The 27,877-nt window shown below is 33.9% G+C and overlaps 1 protein-coding gene across 4 annotated transcripts in view; it reads left to right on the top strand.

Annotated features, from left to right (window-relative positions):
• The window catches only part of LOC114335725 (solute carrier family 2, facilitated glucose transporter member 1), a 508,422-nt gene extending 486,527 nt beyond the window's left edge, over nucleotides 1-21,895 (top strand). For all 4 annotated transcript variants that reach the window (XM_050657344.1, XM_050657349.1, XM_028286009.2 and 1 more), the window contains 6 exons: nucleotides 14,305-14,440; nucleotides 15,387-15,736; nucleotides 15,823-16,089; nucleotides 16,290-16,502; nucleotides 16,607-16,810; nucleotides 17,992-21,895. In XM_050657344.1, coding sequence (XP_050513301.1) covers nucleotides 14,305-14,440; nucleotides 15,387-15,736; nucleotides 15,823-16,089; nucleotides 16,290-16,502; nucleotides 16,607-16,810; nucleotides 17,992-18,135 — 1,314 coding nt within the window. In that variant the 3' untranslated portion in view covers nucleotides 18,136-21,895. The remainder of the gene's footprint in view (nucleotides 1-14,304; nucleotides 14,441-15,386; nucleotides 15,737-15,822; nucleotides 16,090-16,289; nucleotides 16,503-16,606; nucleotides 16,811-17,991) is intronic.
• The last annotated feature ends 5,982 nt before the right edge of the window (nucleotides 21,896-27,877 follow it).

Genomic DNA, 27,877 nt, shown 5'->3' with positions numbered 1-27,877 from the left:
ATTCTGACCAATAGAAAGCTACAGAAATCTGAATTAAATCGATAATTTTTGATAATCTCCCGTCGTTAAGTATATTACGTCAGATGCCCTTCGTTGCTACGAAAAAATACATTCAGTGACATTAATGACAATTAATGTTTTAAAAATTATAAAAGTGATGACTTTCAATCTTCAAATATTTATAAAAACTGTGTGTTTAATGGTACTTACATAAATAAATTGCAATAAAATTTTGGTTTTGAACAGTTTTATTTATGAAATAATCGCAACAAATTGCACTCGACCTCTGACATTAATATAGAATTTTTGCTCTCGTGACACTTTGACATAATTTCACTCGCCTTTGGCTCGTGAAATTAAAACTGTCAAAGTGTCACTCGGGAAAAATTCAATAATTTCAGAGCTCTTGTGCAATTACTACTGATAATGCAGTAAAATTTAACAGGCCATTCATTAAGAAATTAATGAATAATCTTCAGTATCGTCCATAAAAAATATTTCAAGAACAAAAAATATGTCTTTGATTTTTCTGACATTGTTAGCAATTTTACATTTGTAATTAAGAGACATTAGATAAAAAGAGTAAAATTAGATATCAAACGAAGACAGAATCAGGTACAGCTAGCTCATAAGGAACATGTTGGAAATGCAAGAAAACCGACATTTAGTGAATGATTAATATTCACGAAAACACACCACACATTAATGTTTCGAATTCAATAAAATTCTTCTCACAAGTGTTCTTTTACACAATTATTATCGGTACCTATATTGGTTTAATACCTCAATATCAATGATCTGTATGCATAACGTGAGTGCTTACTCAGTCAATTAGTACAATTTTGTTAGTAAGTGAACTTTTAAAAAATTTGTGTTAAATAGAAAGGCAATATTTGGAATATGTCTCAAAGAGAGTAAATAGTCACGTTGTTTAATGCTAATAATTTAGTCACATTAACACCTACGTTTATTGGGATTAATATTTGTTTTATAAGGTACCTAAGGTTCTCTGTCTGAAACTGTTTCCTTGTGTCATGTCCAAGTTAAATATTGTGTTTATATGCGATTAAGCCAAAATTGAATGTAATGAAAATTACTTTTTTAATTAATATTTTACGTTTCAAACAAGATTATTTAAGAGTAATTGTGTGAAAAGAATATAACCGCCAAAGTTGTTGAGGGGGTTATGATTTTTCAAAATTGATTTGTTGACTTACTTGGTCACGGTCTTGTAGGCAACAGCCAAGATTTTATCTGAAAAAGTGTGAAAGTAGATTTTTGTGCCTTCGGGACATCAAATTCTGATTATTTTGTATGTTTATGAATTATTTGTATGTGTATCTGGTTTGGTATGGGAAAAGTAGAGGAAAAACGGGGACCAGGAAGGCTAAGGATTTCCTGGCTAAAAAATATACGTACGTGGTTCAACACAACAACAAATCTTTTCAGAACAGCAATATGTAAACTACAGATTGCCATGATGGTCGCCAATATTCGAAAGGAATAGGCACTACAAGAAGAAGAAGAATGTTTGTTCGTGTATTATGTTTGTGTATTGTGTGTTGCATATGTATTGTGTATCATAATAGTAGACGGTATGCAGTGGCGTAGCTAGCCCCACGGGGGTCCCATATCAAAGTTTGACGCCTTTTCCACGACTGATATGGGATATTGCTAAGAAAATGTTCAACAAAAGAAGCAAAACCGCTTGTATAGAATAGAATAGAAATATGCTTTATTGTCACTGAAAATTTATATCAAAAAAGCCACCGAGTTTTGGCATTTGCGGATGATGTGGTGTTGCAGGCAAGGGAAAAAAGAGCTATAAGAGATAGTACAGAAAATAGTAAAAGCAGCGAAGAAAATGGGACTGTATATAAATTAAATTAAAACAAAATGTATGGCGTGGAAAGATGGTCATTTCAGGAATGGACAAAAGTTTAAAGTAGAACTAAGAAACATCATGCGAATTCGAAATGGTAAAAAAATTTACATACCTAGGAGCAATAATATCACGTAAACCGATCATTAAAGAAAAAATATAAGATAGAATAATGGCAGGCAATAGAAATGTACATGCGCATAATGGAATGTTGAAAAGCAAGTTTTTATCAAGAAAGGCAAAAATACAGTTATACAAAACAACTATATAACCAAGAGCAACATACTACAGTGAGACATGGCCAATGACAAAAAATGAACAAAATTTATTGGAGATCTGGGAAAGGAAAACCCTGAGGAAGATATATGGAGGCATAATAAGGGACAGTTTATGGATAAAAAAAATCAAATAATGAGTTCAATGAATTATACAATCAACCTAATATAATAGGAGTGATAAAAGCACAGAGACTTAGATGTCGAAGTCACTTAGGAAGGATGCCGAACACGAGGACTCCAAAAAGGTTACTAACACTATAGCTTCGAAAAAAGAGAAAAGGAAGGCCGAAAAATAGATGGAAGCAAGAGGTCGAAAAATATATGGAAAGAATGGGACTTCTATAGACCAGAAAAGAAAAATGAATAACAGGAAGGAATAGAGTAAAATCACATATCAAGCCACAGAAGATCTCAGTACATAAAGAAAAGTGAAAATGAAGAAAGACCAAACTTTTCAAGCCATGGGTCTAAGGCCTTTAGTGCTATTGTATGTGGATATAATTATTACAAAATAAAAGATAATGAAATAAAACAAAACAATCTATGGTAAAATTTAAATAAATTGCACATTAAATAATATGTACAACCTTAGGAACTAAAAATTCTGCGTATAACACCCAAATATAGATAATAATAATTAAACTAATTAACTCTAATAAATCAAAGTTAAAAAATAGATTTGAATTGTTGAGACTCATTGTAAATGTAAATGGACATTGAAAATGAGCTTAAACAAAAAAGCTCTATTTTAACGGCGAACGGCCGGCAAATAGATGTAGGTACATAAATACAATTGATAGATAAAGAACAGATTACACGAAAATATACCCAAACAATACACAAAAATTGCAATTTGGCATTATACATTATACAGTGTCTCACACACAGCCAGCGCAACGGTGAATGTACAATGAAAGGTAGCTTGAAAACAAAAAAGCTCTGTTGATGGAATAGCGGCTAGCAGTAGAGAATAGAAAATAAATACCTAAATATAATTTATATATAGATAAATAATCCAGTACACGAAAATGTCAATATCCAAACAATATACACTATTTTAAAGCGTTTTAATATTGAAATAATTGTAGAATATTTTGTTCAACTTTTTAAATGGAATTTTGTTTCTACATACTGCACTGGGGCCCCTGAATGTTGGTGGCCCCGTATAATTGATACGGCTGATACGGCAGTAGCTACGTCTCTGACGGTATGTCTTCTATTTGAATTCGCTAATGTTGGTATATTCTTGTTGTTGACTTTTTCTTTTAGTTTTGGCAACCAAACCCTGCTACATTCTGCAGATAGCTTTGCGCTACATATTTTTCTGCATTAAGTAGGATCAGAGTTGCTTCTCTGATTTTTCTCTTTTTCAGGTCTCTTTCTTTCATGATGCAGCTTTCTGTTAGCAGTTTTTTTCTTCCTGAAAAGCATTTTTCTAAGGCTTTGGGCTCTATCATAAATGATTTGATATTTCATTTGTTGATATTTACGGTTTGGTTTAAGTGGTAATTTAAATATTTGTTGGTCTAGGTTGGTTTTCTGGCCAAAAACTTTTGGTTGGTTATATTATATGTATGTGTTAATCTCCAAAGAGGCAAAGAGGGTACAGGATATGCAACCAAAAGATATTTAAATTTCCACTCAAACCACAACATAAACGTCAGAAAAGGAATTATCAAATCATTTTACGTCACTACTATCAACTTTGGCGGATATACTCTTTCACACAATTCTTAAATAATCTTTTTTCCAAACAATTTTCTGGGTGGAGTTTATTCTACTGAAATTTCAAATATCGATTTACAATACGATAGATCTTCATTGTAGATCCGAGCCATTTTTTCAACGTGAAAACAGATAATAATCACTGCAGACCAAATCTGGGAAATAGGGCGAATAAAGCACTACAAGAATAAAAAACCGCTAAACGCCGTAAAAATGAGTGGCGCATAAAATATTCCAGCTACAAAAGATCCGATATGAATATTACGTGGCGCGAAAATGGATTTTCATTTGATGCAAAACAAAATTCTAGTTTTATTTTAAAAGATTTTTCCATAATATTTGCTAAATTTGAAGTAAACGCGCCACAAAAGAGTAACTTTGATACAGTTTGAATTTTGAAACTCGTTTGTGGCGCGTTTACTTCAAATTTAGCAAATATTATGGAAAAATCTTTTAAAATAAAACTAGAATTTTGTTTTGCATCAAATGAAAATCCATTTTCGCGCCACGTAATATTCATATCAGATCTTTTGTAGCTGGAATATTTTATGCGCCACTCATTTTTACGGCGTTTAGCGGTTTTTTATTCTTGTATCAGGAGTTTTTCAAAGTTATTTATAAATTAAATGTATGAAGTTGAATGCAATGTTCCTCTATTACACGTCAAGCTTTATAAATGGTCACCTTTGTTGCATTATCTCCCAAATGATCTAGTCTCCATCGAATGTACACTAGATTTTTTTTTATTCGAAATAGATTGAAAAAAAATTGAGATGGCCGGTAAATGAAGTCGGATTGCCCGTTGCCAGATCAAATTTAGCGTCGTAACCACTACAACTACATAAACCATTTCGGGAATAATCGTAAATTGGATTATACTTCTGTAGCTTAAAAACTTCTAAACGGCTTAACCGATTTTGATCAGTAAACATGAGTTTGAAACGTATTGACCAGTAGTATCTGATGGATCTAAGGTCAAGTATGAAAATTGAAGCTACTACAGGAATTATTGAGCTTGAGAAACCGTTTTTCCCACAGGAAATAGATTTTATCATACTTATGAAGCCTATAACCTAAAAAATTCAAATTTTCCGGGATATATATTTTCCATATATATCCACAAACATTTTCCCTTTTTTAAATAAAAATTAAGTCACATTTCTAAGCTCTATAACTTTTGAATGGTATAACCGATTTTCAAAATTAGACATGCGTTGGAAAGGTAATGATCAGTACTGTTAGAAGCCGCAAAGGTCGGACTTAAATTTTTGAAGTTTTTGGGAGTTTTGGGGGCCAGAACGAAAAACAGACCTAAATAGGAAGGGCCGTAAAATCGACACCCTTGGACCAAAATGGATGGTTGACATATGAATGGGTGAGTCTTTTTCTGAACTTGAAGATGGGAGTTGGCACAATTTTCAATTCAGTCAGATTTATAAAATTGAAAATTTCGTGTATATAATAGTGTCGCGTGTAGGGGGGCGTATTTCTGCGCCACTGGCGAGAACTGCCGTTCTCTGGTAATTTTTTCGATATAAAACTAACAGCTTCGATAACCAATAAATCAAAAACTATTAATTTTATCAAAAAAATGTATAATGAACATTTTTTTGCTTATAATTAATATTTTTACCAGCATTTGCGGTCAAAATATAATAAAAAATTTCCACCCTCGAGATGAAGTGGCAACAACCCCATGGTAAAAGCGTCTTTCGGCATCATATAGATTTTGATCCTTGGACTATCCACTACTTATTGTCAAATTTTCAAGCAAATCTATCCATTCTGTAAAAATTGCGAAGTGAAAAATTTCAGTTCCTGGACTAATTATACTTTTGGAGCTCTATAACTTCTGAACGGTTTACCTGATGTTGATCACTAAACATGAATTTGAAACGTATTGACAAGTAGTATCTGACCAGCATCCAAGATCGAGTATGATAACTTAACGTATTACAGGAATTATTGAGCTTGAAAAACCGTTTTTCCCGTAAGAAATAGATTTGATTATACTTATGAAGCCTATAACTTAAAAATTCGAATTTTCCCAGATATGAGGTATACACCGTTAGACGCGTCCTGAGTCCTTCTACAAACGCTCAGTTATTGGTGCAATTCGTAGGTTGAAATTTTGAGTAATTGTCGAAAAACCAAAATTTTCAAAGTTTAATTTTTCAGTTTTTTGGCTATGGCGAGCAGTGTGTATGTCTCAGCTTGATCGCTTAGGCGCCACTTGAAAGCTTAACTCAACCCTATTGATTTGGTGTATTTGCGGTTTTCCTGTCTTTCCTTGAACCTAAGATATATACGCCCAAAAAATATGCTATTTTGTATCTACCTAGTCCTCTAGCTGGCTTACGGGTAGTCAGAAGTCAAAAATTAGACCGGTTCTGAATCGGCCCCCACACCTTCTTGAAACACAGAAAAAAAAATTCAGATCGGTGTAACTTTTCCACACACATACATACATACATACTTAGTGATGTAACGAATATTCGTATTCGCATTCGCATTCGCGAATATTCGCATGTTTTTGCATATTCGCATTCGCATCCGCATTCGCGAAATTTTGTGCGAATGTTTTGCGAATATGAAAACCAAAAAAAAATAATTTTAAGATAATATTAGATTAATAAAATCAAAATCTATTCAGTTCTCATCTTTTTTTATTAAGAAAAGGTAACTTAACCTCAAACATGCAGCTACCCTCAAATGGAAATATGCAGGACACAACAGCAGACAAAGAGACGGAAGATGGAGTGAAGCGATAACTCACTGGAGACCTTGGGACTACAAAAGAGGAAGAGGCAGACCACAGCCGAGATGGTCGAATGACCTAAAAAGATGCGCACGAAGCAGATCGACAGAATTAGCACTGAACCGAGAACTTTGGACAAATGAAGGGCAATAGATAGATAGAACTTAACCTTGTATAATCACATTATCAGCCTTCACTTTTTTTTATTATTTGGTATTACGTAATAAAGCTTAAGATTCAGATTGATTTACACTAAATATCAATTAACTTTTCATTATAAATTTAGGAAACATTACAAAAATAGAAACAAATTAAAAAAACTGAATATATTCGCATTCGCATCCGCATTCGCGAATGTCGGTAGCAGATATTCGCATTCGCATTCGTATTCGCGAATGTTCAAAAAATGACATTCGTTACATCACTAAATACATACATATCCACAAACATTTTCCATTTTTTAAATAAAAATTGAGTCATATTTCTGAGCTCGATAACTTTTGAATGGTATAACCGATTTTCAAAATTAAACATGCGTTGGAAAGGTAATGATCTGTGCTATCAGAAGCCGCAAAGGTCGGGCTTAAATTTTTGGGAGTTTTGGGGACGAGAACGAAAAACAGGCTTTAAATGGGAAGGGCCGTAAAATCCACACCCTTGGACCAAAATGGAGAGGTAACATATGGATGGACGAGTCTTTTCCTAAACTTTAAGATGGGATTTGGCCCAATTTTCAATTCAGTCAGGTTTAGAAAATCGAAAATTTCGTGTATATATAGTGTCGCTTGTAGGGGTGTTGTGCGCCACTGGTGAGAACTGTCGTTCTCTGTGGATAGGTATACAATTTAAAACCAAATTCATGTTTTGGCTGTTCTAATAGCAGCAGGTGCGTGGTTCTGTTGAAAAATCATTTTATTCTATAACAATAATTGAACTCTTTTATACTTGATGAATATCTTAATATCTACACTCAGGGGTAGGCAAAAGCCGGCCCGCGGGCCGGATCCGGCCCTTTTGCTTACTTTATCCGGCCCGTTGAGAAATCCCGCAAGCAATTTTTGCTTTTTAAATGCATTCATTATTTTCGAATCCTGAGAAAACTAATAAGTATTTTTGAAAAATTTAAACGCGGAATGAAATATTACATTATTGCCGAGGGCCGAAAGTCTCTCAAAACTTCTATGTTTATTTTAATAAGTCAAAGGGGTGAAAAAAAAAGAGAACATTTAATGTGTTTTTTAATTCCAAATATCTCATTCAAAAGAAACTGTTTGTTTATTCTAAGGGTCACTAAGGGATTTTCGTCCCTCGGTAATAATGTAATCTTTCATTCTGCGTTTAAATTTTCAAAAATATTTTTTAGTTTTCTCAGGATTCGAAAAAAAAGGAATGCATTTAAAAAGCATTGGTCCGAAATTTTGCGCCTACGCTCTTCATCTCTTTTATGCGATTTTGTTGAAATCAACAGTATTAGAGTTCGTAGTATTCAATAAAATGAATCTCTATCTTCTGCTTTTCTTAAAAGCATCAATCTGTGTTTAACCTGGTCCAGGCGCGAATATTTTTCGGCCAGGGTATTTGTCGTCTACCAGGACCCTTTTCTTTCGATTTTACCCTTCATAATCAGCTGCTGCAACAACTTACAACAACGTACTTATCATTTCTAAGTATGTGCCCTTTCTCCTTGCTGTCTTTATCCTTTTAATGATTTATCCCATTTCGTTCGTAATATGATCGGTCCATGGTATTTTCAAAATTCTCCTAAAAAGCCACATCTCAAAAGCTTCCATCTTTCTCATTAAGTCAGCATTAACAATCCAATAAACGAGAATAGAGTGGACATACCATTTTTATTATTATCCCGGTTTTTTTATACGGTTCTCTGCCTTCCGGTTCCCAGTTTCCAGCTTCGTTCGTCCGTCGTTGCGTTCGCCAGGGTGAAGGTTCCTTTTTGACATTACCTTCTGAATGCCACAGAGCTAGGATTGTTTCGGCCCTCTTCTCTTCTTTCCCTTGGCGTAAATTTTAAAATTTGTTTTGGCAGCCTGTCGTCGTCCATTCTTTCTACATGACCATACCAGATCAGTTGTCTCCTTTGAATTTCGTCGATGATGGTTGACTTGACATAACGTTTTACCATTCGATATCAGATTTGTAGATTAAATCTTTGGTTACTCAGAAATTTCCTTATCTTCATAAAGGCTGCTCTTGAGTTTCTGAATTTCATTTTTTATCTGGATCCCTGTTATGGCTTAATATAAGGGACCACATTAAAAATTTCTTAATTTTACTGGGAACAAATGGTTCGCATGTACATGTACACCCACACCCAACTATGACAATTTATTATTAGTATTATCTATTATTAACAGGCAAATGTCTTTGTCCAAATGCTTTAAAATGATACAGTATTTTTGTCAAAAAAATTTCTTGGGCAGAGAAAAACTTCCACCAAAAACATTAGCGTGTGCGCAGCGTACATACTGGGTATAGGTCTCCGGCCCGGGAGACATTTTGAAAATTTCATTTTGGCCCGCGCTTAAAAGTATTTGCCCACCCCTGCAATCTACACTGTTGCCACAGCCGTTCTTAATGACAAAATCGCTTTTATCTTGATTGGCGACAAAAATATTTTTGTGTCTATTGTTTAGATTGTGAGTTTGATCTGTGATTTGAGCAATATTATGGATCGTTTATGTTTGATCGACAGTGATACAAGTTTATTTGGATTGTGGAAGAACGTGGCACTGTGTCGATATTAGTTCATTGTTTACAAATATATAGGAGATGTTCTCGTGTGACTTTGTCACACGACAAATCAGCCTGAATGACAGATCATATGTACCCTCACATTAACCTCCTAAAATATGTTTCTACATGATGACTTTACATGTATTAACATTAACACCATTATTTTTACCTACTTTAAGTAACATTGGAATTATCTCAAAAGTGTACTTTTAAGTCGTTAACATCAGCCCATAAAAGAAATATCATATTACTTAACGACAAATTTTCCATTTTACTAACACATATAGTAACCTTGAGAATAGTGCCAACTAACCTCTATCGACTGGCAACGTGTTTAAAATAGATTTTGCTATGGCTGAATTTTTCTAAAGGTCACGGACGCCATTTACATAACAAAGGTTCGAATTAATGATTGGAAGCCATTAACTGATATAAGGAATCTAATTCACGATTTATTTCACATTGTTTTCTTTGGTTTTTAAAGAAAACATGAAAGAAAGAAAACAAAATAGTAACAAACCCAGACAAAAATTGACAAAAGTGAGGAAGTTTATGTCTAGTAGTTGAGTAGGAAATAAATCACCAATGGTACAAATAAGCTTTCAAAGAAAAGCTTCAGGAAACTGTCATTAAAAGATAAATAACACATACCTATACTAATAACTGAATAAAAGCAAAGAACTCGTGTATGGAATGCTTGAATCCAAATTTATCGTCTATCGTGCCTCGTTCTATCTGTTTTTTATTTGGATATAGATTTTTTATTTGGATATAGATCTAAATGTCCAGCAAACCTTTCCCTACTGTGACCTGACATATCTTTTGTTAGACCAAATGATCTAAACTTTTGAGAAAGCCTAGTATGCGATTCGGAGCTATGTTTGTTACTTGATAAGATTCTGAAAAGGTGTGTTCCAAGTTATCACCTTTACCTTGGATACCAGTAAGGGCAAGGAAACAATTTCAAGCAAAATGTTGTAACAAACTTTTTGTTTTCATTTGGTCTAGAATATTTTGTCACCAGGCGACACTAAGTTTCTTTTATGCTTTTTGGATATCCTCCATGATGCGGCTTTTGAAGAATTGCACAATGGTTTTCATCCGACAAAAGCAGTAAATACTATCTCTTTATTTTCTTGATCAAGGTTATCAGTAATCTTGTTAACAGCAATTTCTTATGCACTAGCTTACCAAAGTTACTTTGCTGTGGTACGTCGGTTGCTTGAGGTAGCTTGGATTTTCAAGCTGTTCCAAGTTCAGAGTTGTAACTTCAGAATCTTTAGTGCAGGGTCAGAAATTGTTTGTTTCGTTATACAATTATTATTTTGCTCGTACACAGGGCCGCCGAGAGGAACGAGCGGGCCCCGGTAAGAAGTGAAGACCGGGCCCTGGCAAAAAGTGAAGAGCGAAAAAAAAAATTGTTTAATTTTTACAGAAACAAAATTATCAATAATAAAAAATAATACGATACATTTCAAATATATATTTTATTAAATTTTATTAGGTACATTTATAATAGTGAAAATATCTATAACGTAGGTGCTTTTCGAGTTTTCTGTTTGGCAAATATGTCTATAATTTTGGAAAAATCACATGATTTTACCAAACCATTCTCGATGCACAAAGTCGCCAGGCCAGTTAACCGATCTTGTTTCATTGTCGATCTCATAGCATTTTTTATTCGAGAAAGACAACTAAAAGATCGTTCCGCTTCCGCGACTGTCACCGGTAATGTGCAAAATATTCTTAATGCGATAATCACGTTAGGAAATAATGATTCCAATTTTAGATATTTAATTTTAATAAGCAAATCTATTGGAGAAAGTTGAGATTCACCAATATTATCTTTGCATATTGCTCTCAAATGAAAGATTTCATCCATTAATTCTTCACTGATGTCTTCTTTGTAAAACTCGAGCAATATATAAATTTTTTTAAAAATAATTTTATAAATTATTGTCATCTTCATCTCGGAATGTCCATAAAATGTTAAGTAGCGAATGGATTTCATTCGCAGCATCAAACCTTCTGGTTAAATTACTTATTATACAATATATATGACAATATTAAATATTTCACAGCGAAATATTGCGTCGGGCTCAAAATTATCAGTCGCGTTACTACTACTAGGGCCAGGCAAATCATCAAAAAATCTCGCAGGCTTCTTGCGCCGTTTTTCTTTATTTGATGCAAATTCTGGATTTATTCCATAATTGCTGGCAACTAATTTAGATTCTTGAACGATGGAAGACCATGAATTTCTGATTTTTTGTAAATCTTCTAGAAGCCCTGATATATTTTTAATCTCTATATCCATAGTTATCTGACTGCACTGTAGTATTTGACTCCTGTGATTTATTGCTGTTAAAATCTTAAACCAAATCGATGACATTAGTACACATTCAAATTTGTTAATGTAATTTTTTATTTGGTTTAAATTTGTTTTTACCTCTGCTGTTATATTTAAATTTATAACTTCTTCTATAGCTTTATTAATTCCAGGTAATTTCTGTGCTAATGGTTTAATACTTTCAACCCTAGCAGACCAACGAGTGGAACTCATTGAATGTAGAGAAACACCTATATTTTTCTTTAATATCTCCCAGCGTTGTGGGCTGCTGCTAAATATATTGTAAAGATTTTGTACAATTCCGAAAAAAGTTGTTACTTCAGGTCAGGACAACATTCTACTGCATGCACTCCACATAAATTCAAGCTGTGACAGGCACATGGAGAAAACAAAGCTTTCGAATTGATCTGCAATATGCGTGCTTGAACACCTTTGTACATTCCGCTCATATTGCTACCATTTTCGTATCCCTGTCCACGACAATCGCTAATCGGAATATTATGATTCTCAAGAACATTTGTAATTAAATTGGCTATTGCATTTCCGGTTTTCTCTGAATAACTAACAAATTTTAAGAATCGTTCATGCACTTTATATACGTTGTCATGAAGATATACATGTCGTAATATAAATGTTAGCTGTTCCATAATGTGAAATATCTGGCGTAGCATCTATTATAATTCAAAAATATTTTGCTACTTTTTGTTCTGATAAAATTGTGTTTATTACTTGGTTTGCACAAACCGATATAAACTCGTTTTGTATTTCCTGTGATAGGTAATGCACTTGCAGCCTCCTTTTATCAGTTTGAGAATTTTGGACTTTTCTCAAATGATTCGCCAACGTTGGATTGTAGTGGCTTATTAATTCCAACATTCCTAGGAATAAGCCATTATTTGGTGGATCACCAATTAAATTTGAGGCACCTCTTAATGGCAAACCTCGTTCCGCGAGAAATAGTATGACGTCTAGGTAAATTGTTAACAATTCCCGCCAGGTTTGAATTTCGTTTTCCATTTTTTTCAAAAGTAAATTATCTGCTCCTGTAGTATGTTTCATACTAGTTTCCAGTTGTCTCCATTTCAAATAGCAACTTTTGTGGTTTGCACTACTTTCGTGCTCTGGAATTCTATTATATAACTGTCTATAACCAATTTCTTGTCTCCAACCAACAGCTCTACATAATGCAGACCTTTGTGAAAGGGGGATTGTCGTAAATAGACGACATGGAAAACAAAAAAGAGATTTTCTGCTATGACTCCATACTAGCCAGTCACGATCTACATACTCATTATTTTGCATTTTACACCTCAAAACATACATTGGAAATGAATTTCCATATATATCATTTGGGAATATACTGGGATTACTTTCATGTCCTTGTTCAACAGCATTTTTAATTTGATGGTCAGTAATATTGACAAGTAAAGATCCTATATCTATTGGTAAAAAAGTTTGAATATTTACATATGATTTAGCTCCTTCGACTTAAAGTGGCACTGTGTCGTCCTGTGTATTTATTTCAGTTTGTGCATCGGGCGCAGGCTCAATTTTTTCCTCATTTTTAGAAGAAGATGAAGTCAAAAATCCCATAAGGTTTGTGTTCCAACGGCTGCATTTTTTTCTTTTTCTTCCCGTATCTTTTGTTTTAGAGCACCCGATTTATGGTGATAAGACATTTTCTTGAATAAACGGTTGTTAATGGATAAACGGATGGTTACAGTTGTTAAAACTTACCTTATAAAAACAAAATAAACATAAGAGTATCCCCTTTCTACTAACAATAAAGTCGACTTTACATTACATGATTTATCATGTGATTTGTCATATGATTTGGTCATGGAGTGAAATTTACATGTTTACACTGTGTGATTTGTCATATGATTTTGCATTGTTTATACGGCTCGTTTTGTCATAAGCATTGTCATGCGGCTCGTCATGGGAAAAATCATATGACAAATTACATGATAAATCATGTAGTGTAAAGTCGACTTTATCCTTAATTCTTCTTAACAGATGAATATTACGTGACAATATCGATATTTATAAATTTAAAGTAGACAGCACAACAGAATGTGTCTGAATGACCCAACTACCAAAGCAATATGCAATGCAATGCAGCAATTTGTCTATCGGCGTATTTTGGTATTTTGTCTATCAGTACAGATTTATTACGAGCAGCGAATTCCTTTAAAGTGACATTGCATATGGTTATATCTATGAAAGCAATACGCCCGCACCATAACCAAAACAACGTAGAATGTCGTAACAGCAATAAAACAAAATATATTTCAAAGTCGAAATAAAAGTCATATTAAATATAGCTGAGAATTGATATTAAACGCATTATGCACATAAAGTGAAGGGCAAAAAAAAACGGGAAAAATTTGGCCGACGGCGGGCCCCTTAGATGGCCGGGCCCCGATAAAATGTATCAGCTGTACCGCCCTCTCGGCGGCCCTGCTCGTACATTAAAGCACAAAAAACTGACATACTTCAAATATTCGATAAGTTTTGATACGAATTTGCTTTTTCTATAAAATATTCTTATTTTTTGCAGGTCATTGAAAATTGGATCAAGGAATCCATGCATAATCGAACTGGGGAAATCCCGACTCAAGAAAACGTAACTTTTGTATTTTCTTTGATGACCGCTGTCTTCTGTATTGGTGGAATGATTGGGGGATCTACAACTGGTAAGTGAAGCAACTTAGTTTCTAGAATTTCCTTAAACCATTTTCTTCTAAAGCTCGCCAAATCACAAAACAGTTACGTGCAATTAAGATTTTTTCCTTTTAAAGGAAAAATATTTAAGTACCAACGTAGTTATGACGTAGGTATGTTTATCGGAGAAACACAACCGATAATACCTATTATACATTCATATTGTTGAAGTATTTTATGGCAGGCTTCCTATATTAAAAGTAAATATATACCTACTTGTTAAAAGCTTTTATAGTACAAGCCAATATTTTTTAAATTGAAATGGCGGAATAATCAAAATGGGAAAATAATTACAGTTTGCAGTAAAAAAGAAAATCAATTTAACGAAATCCTCGTAATCATGAATAGATAAAAGCATTATTTTTATTTTTAGTTAATTGTAGTTTTTTAATTATGATGGCTTCTTATTGGCTTAAATTGTTTTACGATAGAGCTCAGTCTACAATAGAAATGAAATAATACTACAAATAGATAACGAATAATGCGACATTGAAACCATAAATTTTGAGACACGATAACTACCGTCTACTGTAATTGATTATACAGGGTTAAATAGACAGTAAGCGAGGGCCAGACAGGAGAAGATACTCATGGCTCAAAAATCTGTGGAAGTGGTTCGGACTAACATCGGTCGAACTATTCAGGAGTGCATTAAGCAAGATCAAAATTTCCATGTTAATAGCCAACGTTCGCAGCACGAACGTTCTAGCGAACGTTCTACAGGACAGTTGAAGAAACATATGTAGAATCGATTACAAAAGGTCATTGCCAAAAGAGTAGAAGAAAACCGGCACTACTGAGTACAGATATGAAAGAAGATAGAAAATCATGTCCCTCTATTGCATGTAGCGTTGATTAGGCAAATGCTTATGCCTTTTGTTGCCAAAGACTATACGTCTAACTTTATACTTCTTCCAGGTATGATCGCTGATAGATTTGGTCGCAAAGGAGGCTTATTACTCAACAACATCCTAGTATTTTTAGCCATTATCTGCGAAGGATGCTCTAAATCGATCTCCTCCTATGAACTGATCATTCTTGGTCGTTTCTTCATCGGTCTGAACTCTGGATTAAATGCTGGTCTAGCACCTATGTATCTAGCCGAAATATCGCCAATAAATCTCAGAGGAGCCGTAGGAACAGTATACCAGTTGGTCATCACCATCTCCATTCTCATTGCACAAGTTCTTGGTTTGAAGGGTCTTTTGGGAACAGCTGATCACTGGGTTACTTTGTTGCTGATGACCGTTGTTCCAGCTATTTTACAGGTAAATATACGTAACATACCTATACTAAAAATATTTTTATATTTTATATTCAATTTCTGTTTCTAATAATGACATTATCGTTACAGTTAATCACTCTTCCATTCTGTCCTGAGTCACCCAAGTTCCTTCTTCTGGGTAAAGGAAACGAGCATGCTGCCACAAGAGCTCTAACTTGGCTGAGAGGTACTTTCTCAGTTCACGAAGAGATGGACGTAATGAAAGCCGAATACGAAGCTGTCAAAATGATTCCAAAAGTTACTGTTAGAGAGCTGGTTACAAACACTACACTAAGGATTCCTCTGATCATCTCTTTGACCGTTATGATCGCCCAACAACTTTCTGGTATCAATGCGGTAAGTAATTCAGTAATTTGGTATAATACATTGAACATAAAAAATGAAGATACAAAAAAGATCTTTCCAAAATTTTTTGTTAAAGTTTGACGCTTGTTCAATTTCTTCATTCTTAGAAGAATACATCAAATAATAGGGAAATAAATAAATACATTCTTAAAATGTACCAATCACATTTTATATAAATATGTATTTTCCAGGTAATGTTCTTCTCAAGTACCATCTTCCAAATGGCTGGTCTTAAAGGGGACAATCCAACTTACGCCACATTAGCTATGGGAGGTGTTAACGTATTTATGACCATCATCTCACTCTTCTTGGTAGAAAGAGCTGGAAGAAAAACGTTGCTGCTAGTTGGTTTTGCTGGTATGGCCATCGACACCTTGTGTCTCACAATCGGCATGCAATTTGTGGTAAGTACAACTCCAAATATTAATAACAATAATAGATTTTTAAACATTTTTAACATATATGTTATAATAGAGTAGAGCTAAATTAAGTTGTCTTTCTATTTCAGAACATTAGTTCCACTGCTGGCATCTTCTGTGTTCTTTTCGTCTTGATTTTCGTAGTGATGTTCGCCATTGGACCTGGATCAATCCCATGGTTCTTAGTTTCTGAATTGTTCAACCAATCTGCTCGGCCCACAGCTACCTCTTTGGCCGTTTGCATCAATTGGACTGCTAACTTCATCGTTGGTTTGGCATTCTTGCCACTTGCGGTAAGTTTTAATTACTAAAATTGATAAAAAGTTCCAACTTTTGAGAAACGTTGACAATTTTTTTGAAGGCCAAATGTTAAATTTATGTGAAAACAATGCCCAGATATGCTTCAAGCTCACGCTATGTCCAATGACTATCGTGCAACATTACTTCACATATTATACTATACCGATGTATTCTGTCTCACACAATATTTTAAATGATCTTCACAGTCTTCGTTCTGGAGCAAATTGCAACCACGATGGACTGAAATTATGCTTTAACATCAAGTCGAATACAATCAAAACAAAAACATTGGAATATCTCGGGCATATTGGATACACGTGGAGGGAGATACAACTTGATCCAACTGATAATGCAGGGAAAGATTCAAGGAAAAAAAAGCATATATAGACGTAGAAGGCACGGATGTAATCAAATGAAGTTTTCAGAGCAGCCGTCTCTAAAGTCCGAATAGCTATGATGACTGCCGACCTCCGGCGCGGAGATGGCACTTGAACAAGATTATCAAGTTGAAACAAAACGCTTCATGAAGGCAGTACACATATGATCTAATATTTTTATTTTATTAGAAATATAGAATGACGTGGTGAAAATTTTAATCCTTAGGTGTAAAAAATGCAGTTAAAAATATTTATTCAAAAACAACCTTGATTTTATGCGGAAAGTAATTACAAATTAATTAAGCTAAAAAACTTTATGGCATTAAATAACAACAAGGTTTTTAGCGAACAAAGTCCAGTAGCAGCTGAGGTACCCAAAAATTATGACAAGGTTAAGTCTACACTGAGATTTTAGCACATATTATTAAAATGGGAAACACTATAACCTGTATCAAATTTATTTTATTACTATTACGATAGCTGGAAAGAGATGGTAGAAAAAGAATACTATTGTTGCTAGTATGTTCATCAGCACCTTTTGTTTCACCATGAGCTTTTCTTAAATTAATAAAACCTAAAAATGGTGCACGGAGATAACAGTAGGTACCTATAGGTACAAACAACAAATGCTTTTCTCAATAAAATTGAATTACTACGAATTTTGAAGCTTTGAAGGAAAAGGGAAGCAGTTTGGGCTAAATTATGTTCAATCGAGTACTTAAATAAATAAGAAATGACATACAAATAGAACAATTTCAGGCAGTAAAATCATTCTTAATATTCTTTTTCTTTTTCAGAACTTACTGGGTTCCTACGTTTTTGTGATCTTCTTCGTTCTCCAATCGTTGTTCCTGCTCTTCATCTACAAAAAGGTTCCAGAAACGAAGAACAAGACTTTAGAAGAAATTTCAGCCATGTTCAGGCAACAATCTTATCAGTAGATCATACAACTTGTATGATCCTGTGTAATCTGTGTATAGTTGAACTATTATGATTTACTGGAAAGCGTGTTTGACATTGGAAACTTAGATTTGGTTGTGCAGAACATCTGGAAGTTTGTCAGAAAAATATAATTTCATAAGATTCATTTGTTGACTATATTAGATCAAAATATTCACCTTTCTTGTTTATAAACTTCCATGTGCTTCCAGATTGTAGTCAGTTTTGCTTTTAATGTTTGAAAAACATTTTTTGCTCTACAAATCAATCCTTTAGTTTCAACTAAAATCATTTTCCATCATTGTTATTTACATAAAAAGCATGAGGATGCTGTATCGAAGATTACATAATATATCAAGGAATATATTATATGTTTTACTAAGTGAAGGCACAAATTAGTGCCCTTTTTTAGACTAAGTAGTTTAAACAACTACAACTTTCTTTAAAAATGCTCTCTATAAGCTGGAAGCTCTCTATAAACCCTTTCTTAGGTAAATATTAATGCTCCAACTATATTTCTGTAATAAAAATCTCATTATTTGTATATAAAATGTGAAAATTGTGACTGAAAAACAAAAGTATATTAAACAAATAAGAGGAAGCTGGTAGCACCTACCGGAAGTATTTTTGTAGATAATTTTTGATAGTTCAAAAGACTGCTTAACCAAAATAGTTGTTTATAGTTAGGTTAGTTTAGTTTTTAAGTAGTTTTCAGAAATAATTTAAATACAGGAGGAAATAAAACATCATTTGTTTGACGCTACTACCCTCCTAAAATTTTTGGTAATTTTGTCGAATGAAGCAATTATTTCCCTCTTATATTTAAACTATTACTACGTTGTCTGGAAGATTAAATTGCTTTTTGAAATTGCTCTGCTGAGGCTTCAATGCTGTTTCATACAGCCAGTAGGATCACAGGGTATAATAATATTTATATTTGTCAGTTAGGCTGTGCAAAACGAACATATGTAGAAATCGTTATGCCTGGTTGCACCAACAAATCTTAAGTTTAAGACGTGCTTGAAGCTCAGCTTACGAAACATACGCGTTACACCATTAAGTCATTGATCAATTTTAAGCTTGTCACAATAGATTGCCATGTGGATTGGATCGATAAGAATTGAAAATTATGGTGCAAAGTACCTAAGGTAAATTTAAAGCGGCCCTATCTATAAGCTGAGCTGGGCTAAGCTGGAGCTTAAGATTTGTTGGTGCAACCAGGCATTAGTTACTTAAAGATCGCCAAATAGCGATAGCATCGCTAGTTGTGAGTTTTTATCGTTGCTATCAAGCATGTCCTCTCTTTTGTTTAATGGTTGTTGTTATCGTTAACTTAGGTGGATATTTTAAGGGGAACGTAGCTGTTTCCTGGATTTATCAGATGCTCATTAGGTTTTAGTGTATTATGTATTTAACAGAGTGAAAGGCAGCTTTTGATATATGTGTTGGATGTATACGATAATGTTTTGATTGCAGTCTAGATTCTAGTTCAGCGATTTTAGTTTAACACAGAGACTTGTGGAGACGATGTGAATATTTGCCAACAACATTAAAAGGAGGAGATATAATTTTTCCTCTAAGTACTGCAGAGTATATGAAGCATACATAACTGTTGGTTTTGGGCTTTACGATGTATAAAAAATACCATCTGATACTTTTACGATTGAAGCACACTGTGATTCAAAATGAGTCGACGTGAAACGGATTTTAACTCGTTGTGAAACTGATTTAGATGTGATGAAGAATATATCATATAGCAAAGATGTTATATTAAAGGAACCACAAACGAAAAAGGGGAAGACCACAGATACGATGGTGAGATGACCTGAAGAAACACACTGGGTCAAAATGGATACAAATTGCCCAAGATAGAGAGGCATGGAAGAAGGAAAAGGATGGATGTTTAGGGCTGATTAGATAGATAGATAGAGTTATATTAAACGCTCATTAAACAATAAGGGTGCAAAAGTGTTACGTAGATACGGCCAATATGACGTTGAAAAGAGTCTGGAAAGCCCAGAAAATCGGACAGCAATAGTCTTTGTAGAATAAAAACGTTTCTTTGTGTTACTCTGAATGTCGTTGTGTTATTTCAAAAGACAATTAACTTTTATGTACGTATGTTGTTCTAATTTTATTCCATTGAATTTGAAATTTGCAAATTCATTTGTACGAATGACGTAGCGAATTGTCATTTGAATTTGAGATATTTCCTGTTTTACATACAAGCAGCAATAATAGGTTTAAAAGCTTGTATATCCATTGACCGAAATAGGTCATGTATTCAAATGGTAATTATTGTTACTATGGGAACACAAGTCAACATTTTGGTAGATTCAGAAATTGTATCTCAAATTCTGATGGCTATTTTCATAGACTGTTTTTAAAATACTCTTTGAACAGAATTTTTCCAACAGTCCAATTTTGTAGTATATCGGCTTGAAATCATGTTTGGTTTTCTATATCTTACAACAAAGGTCTCTGTAAAGAATTTTAAATAATTTTCTTTCAGTACTTTCAAGTTAATAATAACACATATTATATAGATCCATATACATGTATTTTTTTATTCTCTCGAAACTGTACCAAACATTTTTTCCTACCCATATGCTACAATTTGACAAGAAAACAAAAGAATCTCATTTTGAAAATACATTTTTCGACATATTTAAACACGAACATATCACCTTTTATAAATATTTTTATTTTTATCAAAAATATAATGACGTACTGATTTAAACGTATAAAAACAAAGCTTATATGAAACATGTATTTTCAACCAAGTTGTGTGTTTTGTTTTTGTTTCTTCTGTTTGTCCTTTATTTATTTATTTAATGTATTATAATCCTTTTGCAAATATTAATTGGGTTAGACACCGTTCATCGAAAAAATGTGACCTCAGGTATTTATTAATTAATAAACAATTTCTACATATTTTTTAAACAAAAGAATTTTAAAGAAAATGTTTAATACCATCAATACAACTTTACTCTTGTATAAAAAAGAAAACATTATATTTTTCGTACGACGAATGACTTTATAGCAAACACTGATAAATGCTGTATTTTCAGCTATGTCTTAAATAATAAACAATATCCAATATTTTTATATTAAAATTTATATTAGATCGTATGAAAATAGAAATTATTTAATTTTTTTAGTCCCCTTTGCAGTTTTCTGCGAATAAACCTTTTTTCGATGAATAAAAATAACCTGATTTTGTTTTTAATGAAAGGGGAGCATCTGTTGTACAGATCTAGCAAACGAGTCATAGTTAGATTATATTATTTATTTAAATATTACATGTTTTATTTTGTCGACTTAGTTTGTAAACGCGTTGTAAATAATTTTCCCATGTGTATAGATTTTTTTTGTGTTAAAATGATGTAGATCATTATTTTTGTATTTAGTGAATGACAAAGGCAACAACAATGACACTGTAAATATTTTTCGACACTGTTTTTTATTACAATGTTTAGATATTTTTTAGTAAAGATGACATATTGTAAGTTTTAACCAACTTCTACGATATTTCTAGTGTTATTGTTGGTTCTGTTGTATTTGAAAACTTGTATATTATTTATGCTCTTCAGTATGTTTTTTACGATTCATGCAAGCAATTGTTTTACTAGTCAAAAATGTAGAATACGAATCCAATAATACGTGGCAAATAATAATTCTTGCTATTTTAGTAAAATGTAGAATTGTTTTGAAAAAATAGAAAATGATTATTTATTTAATAAAAAAAGATTTTCATAAGAAGTTGTTTCATTTAAATCTGTGGGTTATCATTTGTCTCATTCAGGAGACAAAAAAGTGACAGAGCGGTTCGAAAAGATTCATGACAGTGAGTTCATTTTAATTCCGCTATGTCCGTCCAACGTACTTTGGTACTTTTGTGAATTTGTCAATAGACTTGTTGAAAGATGGCGTCAAGTACTAATTATTATCAATTGGAAAATAGAGTGGACGGTAAACAATCCATGGTCTTTGACCATAATTATGAAATAAAAAAAAATTTATTGTGCAGAGGCAATGAGGCAAATAAATTAACCTCACATATAACATAAAAGTGATAGGCTGTCACTAAAGTAGGGAGCGGAGCGTTCACAAGACGAAAAACAACTGTTACCGCTCCATCTGGAACTGGTCCCTCATTTTTTTAGGTCTCCTGAACGCGAACATAAATATCTTCATACGTTTGGGACTTGATCTGTAGGTGTACGTACACATCATATGAACCCTAATAGCACAAGGACGTCCTTCACGGACTTTAAGGACGTCCGTTTTCGTCCGAGGAACGTCCTTTATACGTCCTATTTTGGTCCAAATATCCCGCTACCGAACGTCCATTGGACGTCCATCTAAGGTCCGAGGAGACGTAAATTGGACCTTAATCGGACGTCCTAGGGGACGTAAATTGGACCTTAATAGGACGTCCTAGTTTAGTCCAAATGTCACGTTGCCAAACGTCCAATGGACGTCCACCTAACGTCCAATGGACGTCAATCTAACGTCCAATGGGCGTTCACCTAACGTCCGAGTCGGTGACAAATAAGTCAGAAAATAGGAAAAACATATTGTGAGATATATAATATATCGAACTAAATTAAAAATTCAACGAAACTGCGTAGAAAATCGTAAATACTCAAAAAAATAATATAAAATTGGATAGAAAATATACATGAGGTATAAAAAAGTATCCAATAATCGAAAAATGTGCTAAAATGCAAATATGTATCTACCTATATGATAAGGTTGTAAAGAAATTGTTTGTTTATTGAAATAAGGTTTCGACAACACAACACAAAAATAAAAAATCTCACTGTGTAAAATGTTTGGATATCATCCTCCTCGTCGTTTGTCCTCCTCTAGGCCATCGATAATCCATAGGCTATGCCCAGACGGTGGTAGCAGAGTCTGAACGCTTCTTCTTCGGCGTTCAGTTACCAGAAAGTGACTGGCTACCCCGGGAAACTCCATGAGCTGTATGGGGTTGATGACTTCCAAAATTCCTCATCCGGTCGAGGAATCAGGAACATGGACTGCTTCGGCACTTCAGAAAAACTCCAGGAACAGGAATTCTCAGCGTAGTTGATTAAAATGTTGGGCGCCTATGTCATAGGGGCACATTATAATCAATTGGATGGACCTATGCATTGATGCTTGATGCTCTAAATGGCCCGATGAGGCGGCCGGACGCTGTGTTATGCTGTGAAAAAGCGTCTTCATTTCTTTACATAATAATATATTATGTACGATATTTATATTATACAATTCGTATAAATATAATAAAATTTCTTAAATTATGAAAATAAGTGGTTGATGCGAATAAAACACTAGGCGAGAGCCCTAACGACGACAACTACTGAGAGATCAGCTCTCGAACTTAGAATTGATATCGGTGAATCGAAAATCTATCGCCTATCGTTATAGTTTTTTGAACAGAGAAACCAGGTAGTCTGGGCGATTTTCAGACGTCCAGAAAACGTCCGTATTTCGTTCAGTACGGACGTCCAAAGGACGTTCATATTTATTCCACCCGAAGGCCGTCCAACATCGGACGACCCGAAGGACGTACATATTTAGTCCACCGAAGGACGTCCAACGTCGGACGTCCGAAGGACATCCATTCATAGTCCACAGACATTAGGACTAAACTAAAACTGGACCTATTTTGGGCACGTATATTTAACTCCAAAATATGCTCTCAAGATTCATCTGTAGTAAGGATACATTGATAAAAATTATATTTTTGCTTATTAGAATCACATAATTAGCAAACGCATGTTATCTTGGTAACTAGAATAATAAAACATTGTAACAAATAATTTACAAATAAGATTTTCACACTTTACAAAAAAACAAAAACAGGTTTTTTGGATATTAAACTGTACAATTTTGAATTAAATATGATTCTTTTCGAAAAATCTTTTCGATTTAAACTATTTTATTAACATAATTAAGTTAATATTTTATTGAATTATTTTGCTATTTTATCCCGTAATTCGTATAATATGTCCAATATGGACGATCAGAAAACGTCCGTATTTCGTCCAGTACGGACGTCCAAAGGACGTTCATATTTATTCCACCCGAAGGACGTCCAACATCGGACGTCCGAAGGACGTACATATTTAGTCCACCGAAGGACGTCCAACGTCGGACGTCCGAAGGACGTACATATTTAGTGCACCGAAGGACGTCCAACGTCGGACGTCCGAAGGACGTCCGTTTTTAGTCCATGGACGTTAGGACCAAAAATGAAAGTGGACCTATTTTGGACGTCCAGAGGACGTCGTGTGCTATTACGGAAATAAATAAAAATGTAGATATAAAAATCGAAAATATAGACGAAGTGAGAACCGATGCTAAAGAGATATTGAGGGTGGATAAATGGAGGAGAGCAGCCAGGGACAGATATATGTACTTGCAGGCGGATGCTGGAGGAGACCAGGCCCCGACTTGGACTGTAGCACCATACGGAGACATACTATTATTACCTTTTGATTAATTTCAATCAATTATTGGTCGATTTATTGCTCTATTAGAGAATGTCACAAATGCGTATCGATTCAGTAAATACACTTAAATCATAAGATATTAGAAACTTATTTTGTATGGAACTATTAAATAAAAGGTCATAAGTACCGTATGTCTGGCAAAATATAATATATATTTTTATTATACCTTATTTTTATCAAATCATGATAATAATAATAAATTTTCATCTCGATGATCTGAATGAGCTCAACCAAGAATATGTCGACAATAGAGCGTCGAACTATTGTTGACATCAGGAAAGATGTTTTCCGAGACAGAGGGTTTCCTACTTGCCATTCAGGATCAGGTTATTTTAACTAGAAATTACCTGAAGTTTGTCAAAGATCCTCAGGTCCAAAACGACAAATGCCGATATGAATGTCAATCCCAAGAATCTATCAAACGTCTTACCGGGGGATACCAGGCGTTTGTCGGAACTGATTATAAAGAAGGCCATGACTCAGTCGGTAAGATTCTTCACCAAGAACTAGCTAACAAACTAGGACTTCTCCAAACTGACCATCTCCTTTATTATCAATACGTCCCTGACAGAATGCTTGAAAACGACAACTACAAACTATATTTTTATATAAATTGGGATCGCACTGTGCTCACAGACCAACCAGTGGCACACGATTAATAGACCGGATCTCATACTAGTTAATAAACTTACTAGGTAAACAACACTAATAGATATGGCGCAACGGCGTAACCAGGATGATCTTAAGGGGGGGGGGGGGCGCGTTACAACTACTGGAAGATCTCTGGGGGTATTAAGCGTATAGAGCTCAAAGTACATCCCAATGGAGGGTTATAAATCGGTATTTAGGGTTGTAGATCGGGACAAATAAACAACAATAGCCCAGTAGTAAATAAAAGTCTCTAGCATTAAAACTAAGCGAGTTACGCTCAAAATAAAGTTGGATCCTTTTTTTGGGAATAAAAAAAAATCGTCAAAATCTCCCCCTATTTAGCACCGTAAATAAAATTAATCGTTACCGCTTTACCATTTACTTTATATGTGTATTGTTTATACGATCTGGAAGGTTTACCGGTTGGGAGTGCTTAGTTTTGAAAAAAAATTGGTTTTATAGTAAAAAAAAATTTCCTAAAATATGGGAAAATCCCCTTTTATAAAATAACTTAAAAAGTATTAGGGATACTAAATAATCTCAAGGAGTAAAAAGTAGTCGTAGGGGAGCAAAGTATGCTAAATGTGCAGTCACTCGAGCGCTTTTTAGACCTATTGGGTTGTGAAGAGTAGGTCCTAAAACCAAAAAAAGTTAAGTAACATTTTCCATTTTAGTGGGCGCTTGCCATTTTTTAATTTAATTTTCCATTTCCAACAATCGAAATTTCCAATAATTCGAAAAAATGTTTCGAATAAAAGTTACTTATTTTTTCGTAAGGAATCCAAATCTGAAATAAAAAATGGGGACTCCTATTTAAGATTTTAAAGTAACCCCCCCACCCCACCTCCGTGGGGGGTCGTGTTTGGTGCCATTCGATAGATTTTTTAAAAATATTAAATAAGTGTATTTTACAGTTTTTCGATCTGATGTTCATTTCGCGAAATATTGCGGGATTCGTATTTAAAATATTAAATTTACCTCCCACCCCTCTCCGTGGGAAGTCGTGTTTGGTATCATTTGATAGATTTTTAAAAAATATTGAGCACGTATTTTTTAGTTTTTCGATCTGTCATTCATTTCGCGAAATATTCGCTTTATTCTTGTGAAATTTTGGGACTCGCCCATTTCCTTACGCCCGGCTCAAATCGTCAGATTTTTGAAATATACTTTCTTTTGTATGTACTTAACTTACCTTATCTTAATCTGACAATTTCGAGTTTTTTTAAGGATAGATTTTTATTTTCGGGCCCCCCTTAACGAACTCCCGTCTGTTAAGAGCCAATATATGGTAGAGGTACATCTGCAGGGTATCAGGTTTCTCCCCATATGATAATCTGACGCGCTCGAGTAACTGCAAAAATCCCCGCTTGGGCTCCCCTACCATAGGTAGGTTTTGCTTTTATAAATATGATAGATTCATTTTGTTTTTCTGTTAAAAAGGAGTCAACTTGATTTTGAGCATAACTCGCTTAGTTTTGATGATAGAAACTTTTTTAAAACATAAAAATAAAGATAAAATAAAAATTTTATTTTTAATTCAGTTGCAATGCGAAGGCAAAACAATCTTACTTTTCAATTAGAATACGGAGCGCAGTCCAGTCCCTTGAATCGCGATTTTCGGCTCTTATTGGAGCCTCATCGGAAAGAACGTAGGCTTGTTCTCCATATCCCAATTGATCCGCACTGAGAGGTTTTCCCACCCATTGCAACTCATAAAAATATGAGTTTAAAAAAGTTTTAATTGATTTTTCCCGAAAAGTGCTTCATTTCTTGGTTATTTCACCTTGAAATATTTGATTTGGAATTTGACGAATAAAAACGTTTTTTTCATGAGCTACAACTTTGCTTTTGCTGGGTCTATAAACTTGACGAGTTCACAATTTTTTTCATTTTTTTATATTGTGCTACATTTTTGCTAAGAATATTTTTTTCGATCAAATACTTACTTTTTGAATTATTTGTGAAAATCGCCTGAAAACGTGATTTTTTTGTCGAAAAATAATCATTTTCATTCGTAAATAATTCGAAAAGTATTAAGCAAGTTAAAATTCTATAGAACTCAAATTGCTTAGAATTAGTCAATTTATCCATCTCCGGACTTATTTTAAACGCGCGGTTTTTCACCCCCTACTAGGGGTGACTGTCACCCCCCGAGTAAAAGCAACCAACTGCACAAGCCGTATGCAATTCGGAGTTGATCCTGAAAATTACACGGTATCGCCGTATTTCCCGTTCATTTACTGGACTACAAGGTGTTTCTATAATCTGTATTTAATCCTACATAATAATAATAATCAGACGAAATTACAAAAAAAAATCGTAGATTAAGTAAATTATTTATTTTTTATTAATAGGTTATTAAGTATGGAGAACGGTAACGGTTTTATACCGATCGAAGACAATTGCTTGGAGGAGGAGCGGAGCGACGACTCCAGTTATTGTCTGAGATCGGTTACCCTTAACGTTCGACATGCTTATAACGTTTTTTGCACGATTGATACCATTATAAATTATAAAATTAAATATTTTCGTCATATTGACTAGTTTCATTCATTTTATCAAGATAGAT

The sequence above is a fragment of the Diabrotica virgifera genome, chromosome 1 (genome assembly GCF_917563875.1).
Source record: "Diabrotica virgifera virgifera chromosome 1, PGI_DIABVI_V3a".
NCBI classification, from domain to species: domain Eukaryota; kingdom Metazoa; phylum Arthropoda; class Insecta; order Coleoptera; family Chrysomelidae; genus Diabrotica; species Diabrotica virgifera.
Note: the sequence above shows the minus strand (reverse complement) of the source record. Positions and strands in the feature narration are given on the sequence as shown.